The 12,601-nt window shown below is 32.7% G+C and overlaps 1 protein-coding gene across 1 annotated transcript in view; it reads left to right on the top strand.

The window, feature by feature from the left end:
• Positions 1–468: 468 nt before the first annotated feature.
• Positions 469–12,601, top strand: part of LOC142317519 (spatacsin-like) — a 185,104-nt gene continuing 172,971 nt past the window's right edge. The window contains exons 1-2 of the mRNA XM_075354080.1: positions 469–839; positions 11,733–11,872. Of these exons, the coding sequence (XP_075210195.1) occupies positions 643–839; positions 11,733–11,872 (337 nt within the window). The 5' untranslated portion in view covers positions 469–642. The remainder of the gene's footprint in view (positions 840–11,732; positions 11,873–12,601) is intronic.

Genomic DNA, 12,601 nt, shown 5'->3' with positions numbered 1-12,601 from the left:
ATGGTATGAGTGTAAATGAAGTGTAGTCTTGTACATTCTCAGTTCGACCATTCCTGACGTGTGGTTAATTAAAACCCAACCACCAAAGAAACCGGTATCCATGACCTAGTATTCAAATCCATTCTTTGGTGTTTGGTTTCAATTAACCACACATCTCAGTAATGGTCAAACTGAGACTGTACAAGACTACACTTCATTTACATTCATACATATCATACTCTGAAGTATTATCTGAACGGTAATTACCGAAGACTAAACAGGAAAAAGAAAAAAAAAGGTATACTTATGAGTGTATACCATGTATGAGGTATACGTGTTTTCACATAATTTATCATAATACCAAAATAAGCGCTAGTATAGCTTCCCAGTAGACTATCTAATACCATATGTTAAGTATCGTTGTTAGTGCGTGTTTTACATCATGTTACTTTCATCATGTTTTACATCATTGACTAGTTCAGTTAAAGATAAGATAAGAGGTTATGTTTATTTTTGATGTTCGATTACTTTGTAATTTAATATTTCCTGAACAAATTAAAAAGTCCTGATGATTTGTATATAAATAGCTGAAGATCAGTGATATTGTTTAATATTCTAACTGTGAAGTTGTATATTATTTTGTACTTCGGTTTCGATGTTGAAATGGAATCTTTTATTTTGGGAAAACTGCCTTTTGTTGTGAATAACGATGAAATATCACTGCACGTCATTTCTTCTGAAATATATGTATTAAGGATTACAGATGATAGACACGTTTCGCTTTATAGTTTTAGTGTTAAAAATTCTAACTCTCAATCCTTTCAGTTGATTTGGGAAAATACTGCAGTAGTTAGAGACTGGTAACTTCATTATATTAACAGTTGATTATTATTTAAGTTATGTTTTTAAGCATGCATTTCTTTCAATTATAATTCTGTTAGTTTAGAAAGTAAAATATTAATTATCTTCATCTGAATCAATGAAACATTTTTCTTTTGTTTGATTGGATTGCATGTATTTTGGAACACCTTTTTTTTTTTTTAAATCTCGCCAATATTTATGTAATATATCTGTGAAGTGTATCTTGATAGTTTTATTGGCTAGATTTTTTTATTGGCAAGTGAAATTCTCGTAAAAATTTAACTTGTTCATATTATAAAAGGGCAAAATTCTTTAAGGTACAACAGTTGTATTGTTATTTTTTAGCAATGGGTAAGTGGTATAAATATAAGTAATCTATAGCCAACTTTTTTCTTACAAAAGTTTTTACTGAGTAATTAATAAATTTACTTTCTACATGTGTGTAAAATATATTTATAGTATATTTAAAATATATCCTTTATAGTCCCTTTTATAGCCATATAAAAGGGATTAGCCATATTTTAACAATAGATGATTACATATTAATTCAACAAGTATTTGTTGAATTGCAGTATTTGTTTAATTTTTTTTATTTAGGCAATTTTAAATTTAACTAATAGAAAAAACTGAAACTTTTGATGTATTTCTCCCCAGTTTCATTCTTATTTTAAGTATTGCAAAGTGTGTACACAGGAAGAAAGATTAGAGGGAATTAATTTTTTGTACTCGTGTTTTATTACTAGAGTAAATGTAATGTTGAATTATATTTACTTTTTTGTTTGTTTTTTCCTTGTAACTCTCTCATGCCAGCAGTACTTGTAAAACAAGTTATCTAGTTCTGACAGTCTTTCACAATGGTTGCCAAGTTGGAGAATTTTAAAAGATCAGCTTTTAATCTTCCAAATTCATGTTCAGGAATGATGAAATTCTGAAATTTATCACATTTAGTACTCTTTTATACCTTTAAAATCATTTTGTGACTCAAGGTGTTGGGGTCAATCCATTTGAAGTGTTCCAAAAAAACAAGCCAGTTGCTTGACCAATTCAAAAACAAATTGAAATTTACCCACTGTTTCCTACATGTCTCATGACCTTAAAACTAAATTTTTTTATATAAGCAGTTTACCTGTGGTGGCCATTTTTGTTATGGTTTGCACACTTATTTTTTGTGCTAAAAAACTAAAAAACTATTGGCCCTGGAAGGATTAAACTAAACACAATTTAATCATATTTTCTCAAGGTAAATAATTGGTTCAGTGGCATATTACCTATTTCTCTTCTTTCTATGAGAAAATTACCAGTAAAGTTGAACATAAAAAACAGTGAAATTTCACTTTAGGTAATTTTTTTCAAGAGGCAGGGATGGCATACAGAGTTTAAATTTTTTTATATGTAGGTATATGTTAATAGTTTTACCATAAATAATGTTAATGGTAATATACTTACCCCTAAAATTTTATAAATTTTGAAAAATAATTAAAAAAAAATTCAAATTTTAGCTTCAAATTACTTCTGGTGATAAAAATCTAAAATTTGCACAACTTGCAGTGTTTTTGTAGATTTTTATGGTAAATAAAAATGTTTTTTTGTGTATTTTACTAATAAAAAAGTTATAACCTCTCAAAAATCATGAAAAACTTGTTAAAAACCATTTTGACTCTGTAAATAAGTGCTCTTGTTATATTTAGCCCCTATGTTGTTGAAGTTCACATTTTTTAAATTATTAATCATAGGTCATAATTTAATGATAACCAATACTAATAACCTAATACAATTTTCATTAATAAATGCTTGTAAAACCAACCCAAACTGAGATTTCCATTAGTAGGCTACATATTTTTTCAAGAATTCATTTTTATTTTTATATTGGTTTATTTTTGAAACTCTTTTTAATTATTTTTCAATGAAATAGCCTGTTTTTGTAGGAATGAAAGTTTATTATTTAGTGTGGTTAACCAACAGCTGTGATATCTCCCGATAATTCTCTTAAAATTGTGTGAGAACAACCCGTCATTGTAGTTAGTTCACGTGATGTAAACTTTCTCTGGACTTTACAGATCGGTACCCACAGTTTGTCTTGTTGAGACTTTTGAAATGATGTATGTGGTCCAGCTGGGTGAAAAAATGAACCTGCACATCGTCATTTTCGAGGCTAATATCTACCACTTCTCCTGTCATACACACAAGCAATAGAGTTTTTTCCTTAAGTGAAAGTGGTACAATACTAGACACAGGGTGGTCTTCATAGCCCTTTGAGACTAAAGTAAAGTAACATCTTACAATACCTTTTGAAATAGGAATATACTTGTGGTAACTTCTAGTATCAACAGTTCTTTCACAGCAGTCAAAACTAACGAGTTTCTGAAATCTTAGCTATCTCATCTGATTTAATAAAAAAAAAATACTTGATGTTTTTCAGCATGTGATTACAAAATTAATATATTTCATCAACGTGTAGTATCTGACTGTTTAATGGCCTTTGCAGGCTTGCCTTTAACACCTCTTGTTTTGTTGTTCCTCCCACACCAACACAGGCGTTTTTCCCATGGGATGATCCAAAGAAGTGCCATTCGACTTCAAGGTCAAAATATTTTCTGTGACTGCACAAATTAGCAAAATTCTTTTTATTTTTATACTGACTTGAAGCACCATTAGTAAAATAGATGGGTTTTTTAATGTTCTGATTTACTTCCTTGATATGGTCTGTTAAAAGTTTTTAAAAGCAATTAAATGTTGCTGTATTGTGCTTCAAGTGATCACTTAAAATACAGATATTTTTGTAATACATCATTTTCCTTGAAATAGAACGTGAATTGTAGGATGGCTGTTGACTCAATTGAAGCTTTGTATCTTATTTTGAACGAGATGAAAAGTTTTCTGAAAAGTCTGCCAACACCAAGCATTCTTCTTCACCTAATTCTGATTTTTTTCTTCCTGAAAAATTGAGCTTGAGATTTTGACACGAAATAGTATGTTTTCAGTTTTTCCACTAATAATTCGAAAAACACATCTGTGGTCAGATAAACAGTAATCATCTCTGCCCTAGCAGTTGCTACCACTGTTTGTACATTATTGCATTTGGCAACACATTATACTCTTCCGAAAAGTTAAGCATGTCAATCACTGCCTGCTTACCTAGACAGCACACATTCATCATACAGCTGTAGTTAAACTTTTCACAAACAAAGATGTCAATAGACATCTTTGTTTGTCCTTATAATCAACATTAAGTTTGGGACCATCAGTTATGAGTTTTGAGGGGCAGACACAAACTGTACGAATCCTGGATGCACCAGCCAAGTTACACCATTTTGGATGGAGTTCAGAGAATTTTGATTTTCCAGTTTTTCTCTCAGGGTTTTCATTTTTAAAGGAGACATATTCATTTTAGTTTATCGGAACAAGGCGCTTTTGCTTATGTACTTTGACACTATTAACACACGTACTAACACAATCCTTTTTACCAGGAAACAACCTGCTATTATTGTCATCTTCATAACACACCTTTTTTAATTGTGTTGTTGCTAATTCCTGTTTTATGTCTTTTACATAACTTCGGTAGAGTACCTTAATCATTAACTAATTCTCTAATAAGTCTAACCAAATGCTCAGACACACTGAACTGTGATATTAAATCTGATCTGGCCCAAAATTGGGGAAGTAAACTGATAATTTTAACCTGATCTTCTTTGGAAGGAAGAACACATTTTTCTTTTAGTTTTAAAATAAGGTTATCATATTCATGTGAAGAAGATTCAGCAGGATTTTCATTTTCAGAAATCAAAAGAAAATTCAAGACTTTTTTAATTTTTCAGATACCTTATTTACGAGGATTTTTTTTTTTTCAAGGTCCGATCGGTCACGAAATTAAAACTAGTGAAAATAAAAAAAAAATTATTTGTAACAAGTACTTACATAGTTACGCTATTTCTCTACATAGTCGCCACTCCGATTTAGAAATTTGTCGTAGCGTGGTAACAACTTTCCAATACCCTCATCATAGAACGGAGCCGCCTGTGTTTTCAGCCATGTTTCTACGCTGGTCTGCAGCTCGATATCTGTGCCAAAATGGTGTCCTCCTAACCAGCGTTTCATGTGATAAAAGAGGTGAAAATCGGATGGAGTCAAGTCCGGGCTGTATGGTGGGTGATCAAACACATCCCATCGAAAACGCTGCAGGAGCTTCTTTGTTACAGCTGCAGTGTGAGGCCGAGCATTGTCATGAAGAAACACAATGCCTGATGACAACATTCCTCTCCGCTTATTCTGAATTGGCCTTCGTAGACGATGAAGAGTCATGCAGTGATGGTCGTGCCACGTTCCATGAATTCCACCAAGAGAACTCCATTCCGGTTCCAGAACACAGTAGCCATACACTTTCTGTTGGAGAAGGTTCGCTTGAACTTCTTTGATTTTCTGGGAGAATGAGTATGCATCCACTGTTTGGATTGTTCTTTTGTTTCTTCAGTTTCGAAATGGACCCATGTCTCTTCCCCTGTGATCATTTTGTTCAAAAAATCTCCTTCATTGTGGTAGCGCTGAAGATACATTAGGAAGGCGTCCATTCTCATTGTTTTGTGCTGGTCGGACAGCATCTTGGGAACCAATCTCGCACACAGTTTGCGGTACTGAAGTCTCTCATTCACAATGGTGTAGAGAGCTGACCTTGAAATTTCAGGTTGAGTGATTCGCTCAATACAGAAATTGTGAACCGACGATTTTCTCGAATTGCCTCATCCACTCGGTCAACGAGATCATCGGTTGACACTCGCTTCCTTCCCTGACCGCCTGCATCATGAATATCTGTACGTCTTGCTTTAAAGTTCCTGCACCATTGCCGCACTTTGCTGTCACTCATTGAAGTTTCACCGTACACATTACTTATTCGTTGATGAATATCAGCTGCATTACACCCCTCAGCCTGAAGAAATCGAATTACCACACGCACTTCACACTTGGTGGGAGATGTTATTATTGTAGACATGTTTATGTGCTACCTGCGTGTTCAGAAATAAACAAAGTGACACGGCGTGATTGAAGGCCATGCTATAGATGCTGCGCATCACATAGGTTCATCCGATCATTATTTTGTGACCGATCCGACCTTGAAAAAAAATAACCCTGGTATTTTAAATCTTAATGTTGATGGCCTTAGATTTGTGCATAATTTTTTAATTTTGATGGAGTGATGCACCCAAAATGCTACAAGCAGCATTTGATTGTTCAATATTGTGATGTGGGGCAATGCATTGCCCTTAGTTTTTGCATTCATATAGTTCTTTGTTCTGCTGAGAAAAAATACTTTTGAAACAGTTAATACAAAGAGACTTTTCAGGAACTAAATTTAAATTTGGAAAAATCTGTTGTTTAATAGCTTGCTCCTAACGTTATTAGCTTTAAGTTCTTCTTAACTGCCTTTTTACGAGTTTTCAAAGGGTCACAACAGAACTGTCCATACAGGTAACTGAATTTTGACAAAAACGTTTTTTCATGTATATTTACAAACACCAGTGACATATGAATTAACATGTAAAAATATAAGTTGTTGGTTTTCATCACTAAATTCATAAATTTTAATGAGTTCTTTTGGCACTGTACCATACACGATTTTATGACACTCTTCATTCACATAAATTTCTATGGAACATCGTGCTTCCTTTGTTTTATGTGAAATTACTTGAAAGTAATGTAAAAATTTAACCGATTTTAAAATTTGCAGATATAGTATTATTAAGTAAAACTTATTTATTTAATAAACACTTTTAAACAGGATGAAATTGAGACACTCAGTAAAGATGTGAAGAGGTCGCAGACTAATGTCAGACTGACCAGTCTGTAATTGTAAAGCTAAGTGATGCAACAAGCATAAATTAGCATGTTGCAACATGAATTTTCCTGACCAACGGAAAGACTTCAAGCACCTGCTATAACATGAACACTGCGGTTGAATGGTTCAAACAAGTCTATTTTAATTATAGTAAGTATAAAAATATTATATAGTGCCAAGAAGACAAGAAACCTTCTTGGAGCACTTATTCAGTGAATAAAAATAACAGGTTTTTTATGATTTTTGGGAGGTTATAACTTTTTTATTAGTACAAATCACAGAAACATTTTTATTTGCTACAAAAATCTACAAAAACACTGCAGGTTGTGCAATTTTGAGATTTTTATGACCAGCCCCATCAGAGTAATTTGAACCCAAAATTTGAATTTAAAAAAAATTAGTTTTCAAAAATTCATATAAATTTAGCGGCAAGTATATCACCATTAATATTAGTTATGGTAAAACTACTAACGTATAACTATGTAAAAATATAATTCCAACTCTGTATGCCATCCTTGCCTGTTGACAAAAATTGCCAAAAGTGAAATTTCACTGTTTTTCATGTTCAACTTTATTGGTAATTTTCTCACAGAAAGAAGAGAGATAGGTAAATAAATCACTGGACCAATCCTTTAACTTGAGAAAATATGATTAAATTGTGTTAGTTTCATCCTTTCACGACCAATAGTTTTTTAGTTATGATATTTTCTGTAAACCGTTAGTCACAAAAGTAGGTGTGTACACCATAACAATAATGGCCTCCACAGGTAAACTGCTTAAATAAAAAAGTTAAAAAAAAAAATAGTTTTAAGATCATGAGTCACATAGGAAACAAGTGGGTAAGTTTTAATTTTTTCTTTAATTGGTCAAACAACCACCCTTGGGCACTTCAAATGGATTGACCCATTGAGTAGTTTTTTTTTTTGCCAGGTGATATCAACTTATATTATAAGCTTGAAGCTTAAACAAGAAGTCAGTGAACAAATCTTCATTTTTTTAATATGTTGGTTTATACTAATAATGATACGATTTGGAAATTTACTGAAATTTTGTACATGATACTACTTATTTACTGGAAATTTGACCCCCAACTTGCCTAACGACCTATTGCTTTGTTAGAAACAAACATTATTCTTGTATTTTGGAGCTTTATAAAATTATTTATGTTTCAGGAACAAAGTATTTATGAATACAAAAAAATTGTTCTTGTCTAAAAGATTGGTAATTATTTTACCAATTGACACTATTAGTGCAAGTTTTCATCAAATTAAAAAATGTTAATGCAACAAAATTTCTGAATATTTGCTGATATGGAATTATCCATAAATTTAAAAACTTTGTTGTGAACTAATTCCATCCACTGCTCATATTATATATTATCATATTATATAACTGCTTTTGAACCATACTGTTCAAGTTCACATTTTGAGAAATCGCTTTACCTCAGTCATACTTGCTTAGGTTGAAGTTTAAAGAGTCGTCAGTGAAATCATCAGAAACTCTTGATAATTCATTTTCATCATCTTTTTTCATATTCCATAAAAGCATAAGATTTAGTACAGCATCTTCTTTCTAAAATCTTCCAGCTGTTACATGTCCTAAAGTCATGAGTTTCAAGAAAGTTGTTATACGAGGTGCTACCCAAAAGTTTGGGGAATTTTACCATAAAAATAAAATAGCTTACCATAACTTATAATTTCCACTGTCTCCTTCAAAGTAATCCCCTTGGGCATTGATACAGTGATCCCAGCGTTTTTCCTATGATTCCACGCATCCCTGGAAGTCTGCAGGTATAAGTGTTAGAAGCACGTTCTGCGTTTCTTCCTGAATCTCCTCAATTGTGTTAAAACAACGGTCTTTCAATTGAAACTTTATTTTCGGAAAGAGAAAAAAGTCGCACGGGGCAAGGTTAGGCGAATAGGGTGGGTGGGGAATCACTACCGTCGTTTTGGAAGCCAAGAAATTCCGAATGGCTAGCGATGTGTGCACGGGTGAATTGTCATGGTGCAGAATCCAGCTGTTGTTACCCCACAGATCTGAACGTTTGCGCCTAATGCTTTCACGTAACTACTTCAAAACTTCACAATAGAACATCCCATTGACAGTTTGATCAAGAGGAATAAATTCCTTATGGATAATACCTTTGATGTTGAAAAAAACATCATGGACTTCACGTTGCTGTGAACTAGGCATGCTTTTTTTGGCCGCGGTGAACTTGGCGAGTTCCACTGCGACGACTGCTGCTTAGTTTCAGGGTCATACCTGTATACCCATGTCTCATCACCGGTTATGATGTTGGAGATGACGTTAGGGTCATCTGTTGCTGAATTTTTCAATTCACTACAGACAGCTACGCGATTTTGTTTCTGGTCGCTGTTCAACAGTCTCGGTACGAATTTTGCAGCAATGCGTCTCATGTTCAAATTGTTCGACAAGATGCGTTGCACGGACCCATATGAGATTTGTACGATTGCACAAACATCATAGATTGTTTGTCTACGATCTGCAACAATAGCCTCTCGCACTTTCACGATGTTTTCTGGTGTTGCGCTTGTTGATAGTCTTCCTGAAAGCTCATCGTCATCAACTGTCGTTCGTCCATCTTTGAATCGTTTGTACCACAAAAAGGTTTTACTTTTACTCATAGCATTGTCACCAAATGCTTCCACAAGCATGCGATGGGTTTCTCCACCAGTTTTTTTAAGCATGAAGCAAAATTTGATGCAGGTTCTTTGCCCTTTAAAATCAGCCATTTAGAACTTTGCTGAGCAGTAAAACACGTTACACAACCGCACGGAAGTCAACAATACAGCCTCTAACCGTCACAGCTGTTGGAACACTGATTCACAAAGAGTACTGTTAGACACATCTAGTGGCAGCAGGTCGTACCAGCAGTGGTTCACGCGCAAAATTAAAATTCCCCAAACTTTTGGGTAGCACCTCATATGTTGTGGCTGTGGTGTGCTCCTTATTGGTTTTATTCATTTTCCATTTTGGTGTTATCAAATGCATAAAAAACTTAATAAATTGAACTGAATTTTTTTCTGAGCACAGAATAGATGAGAACTAACTTCTACCAGAGTTTCATGTCCTGTGAATCATAATTTGTAAATTATGAGTTTAATTTGTAAATTTATAGTTTTGTAAATGGCACATATATTTGTATGTGATACTCTGTTGTAAACTTATAAAACCAGTAGAGCATATCTAATTTATTGTATAATGAATGTTTTACTGTGTAACACTATATGCTAATTGCTAGTTAACTAGTTGCTCTTAAAATTAAGTTCAACTGAACCAAATATCTCTTTGACTTGTTTCAAGCATGCAGCACCATCCTTACTGAATGTTTTCTTCAAGAATACTCTAATCAATAATATAAGTAAATGTATAATGTTTAATTTCTTTATAAAGTAAATAAATATTTTTGTAAAAAATTATTAAAAAATTTGCATTAAATAAAAAAATTGTAATACTTTTTTAAATTAAAATTAATATACAGAAAATATGGTAATTTTTTATTGCTTCATCATTCTGAGATATAACTGTCACTATTCTAATGATAGATTAGCTACCAGTCTGTATTTCACATGAATGGTTCTTAAAAAAAATTTGAGAACAATGGACACACACACACGCGTATTAGTATGTTAGCAAAACATGGTAATGACATGAATATTAGCATTTGAAAAACAGTTAGTTTGAAAAACATATAAAAATTTAGATTGACCTAGGTATACAATTACATGCAGACTTTGTCAAGAATGCGAAGATTTGGTTTTGGTTTACTTTTATTTATTTTGCAGTTTTCCAATTGGCTTTACTAACTGTCTAGACCTGGGATCTGTTTATAAAAAGCTCTTAATGTTATTAAAATTAGTATAGCAATCAATTATACAAAATAATAAAAAGGAAATGATAAAATAAACTTATTAGAGGTTGAATAAATCCTCTCGGGCTGTAGTTGACATCTAAGTATGCTATTCTTACATCCTAAAAATATGTGCGTCTAATGTAAACATAACCTAAGCAAATTATAAGATAACTTGGTGATAAATTCTTCTCACTTGATTGGGGGTTTGCCTACCAAAACCATAACTTGAGCCACTTATCACTGCTATATTAATAGAAGTTATACCACTGTTGACATCCAGTTTTGATCATAACCAGGTCTACTTTTTCAAGCCACTGAGGCTTTCCTATATATAAAGGCAAGTAATAATCTCTTCTTAATGTTATATTGGGAACAACTATTTGTTCAGTTGTAGTACTTTTCTTGCCGCATTTTTTGCATTTGTTATGTTCAGCATGCTAAGCGTACAGAACTACCAAGATTCTTTTTTTTTTCTCAGTATTAATTTTGAAGATGGGTTGTTGGTCATGGTGGTAATAGGCACTATGTTCAACATATCAAAATGTTACACTGCTGAGACCAAACTATAGAGAAGTCCTGCAAACTACAATGCTGCGCTATGGAAAAGTCATTGGCAGACAGACATGATGAGATTGAAAGCTGCCGTATTGTGTACATCGTATTTTGACTTCTATTCCAAATTATCCATTACATGTATTTTGGTGATCAGACATTCATAATGTGCATCCACCTTAAGGAAATTTTTTTCTAGCTTATTTGGTTTTACTTGGATGAAATAGTATAATTTTTTTGAAATGTGTGTAATTTTGTTGTAAGCCTATGATCAGTAATATTTGCCCTGATGTTATATAGACATTACCCTGATATAGACATTTCAATATCTAGTTTTACTCGTTAAATAATTATTATAAGAGTAATGTCAATCTAATTTTCCCTTCATTCTTTAGAGAAAGTTGATTGGTCTGCTTCATTGGTACATTTAAGGTTCTTGGTTTCCAGGAACTGCTCTGAGATTAACCCTCTAAGGGTTATGAGTAGAGATTCTCAGAGGGTTGATGTTGCCAATAGAATTACCTGAAACCATTCGCTTAGGAGACTGTACAAGATTTCTTCTAATTTTGCTGACGCGTCATTATTATTTATTATTTTATTTTTTAATTTCCTTGTTAAACAACCTGATTTCTTTTGCAGTGCCCTTGTTTCAAGTGATGGTACAATTTTCATTAAAACAGATACAAATGCCTTTTACTTATATACTATTAAAAATAATCAAGTGGATCAGCAGTCAGAATTGTCTGCACATCAGTTTAAAGATTTATTAGACCTTACTGGTAATATATATATATATAATATTTTTAGTGATATTTAAATATTTTATAAGTATTTATGTAACTTTTGCATGTAGTAAATTTTAAAAATTATTTGGCAGAATATGTCAGAACGCGCGAACGTGGTTCAGGGGAAATTTGGGTTGTCCGGGGAAATTCACAGAAATTTTTATTACTTACGAAAAATAGAAATCATGATGAAAATATCAACTGATGTTGGATCACATCATTTTTACAATTATTAACTGGAATAATTGATCTTTTAACAAGTTTTGAAAAAAAGCTTCATCCTATTGAGTATTAGGTATATTGAGAACAAAGACAGCAACATCATTCCTGGTGAGCGATGACTCATAGACTTAAATTGTGACAGGCAAGGGACGCTTACTGATTAGAAGCATTATGGTCAACAGTGTGCGTGCATGGGTGGATATTGTCTCCTCTGTAATGCACTATTTGTTTAGTTGCTTTTGGTTAGGCAATAGTGTTTCTTTGTTTTTATTAGTTGGCCGACTGCAAGTGTATCGTTTTCTTTTAATACTGAAGTAGTTAAGTTACTTTTAATAGTGTTAAGTGATACAGACAATATACAGTATATCGAGTATAAAATATTGTAATTGTACATTAATTAACTATGTTGACATTTAAAAGTAAGCAAGACGTAAACTGTGCATTTTGTGACTGGCATGGCAGATGTGATAAATTTGGAATTTTGGGTAAATTTCTGACTGA

This window comes from Lycorma delicatula, chromosome 1 (genome assembly GCF_047948215.1).
Source record: "Lycorma delicatula isolate Av1 chromosome 1, ASM4794821v1, whole genome shotgun sequence".
NCBI classification, from domain to species: domain Eukaryota; kingdom Metazoa; phylum Arthropoda; class Insecta; order Hemiptera; family Fulgoridae; genus Lycorma; species Lycorma delicatula.
The sequence above is the reverse complement of the archived record's forward strand: the minus strand, read 5'-3'. Positions and strand labels throughout refer to the sequence as shown.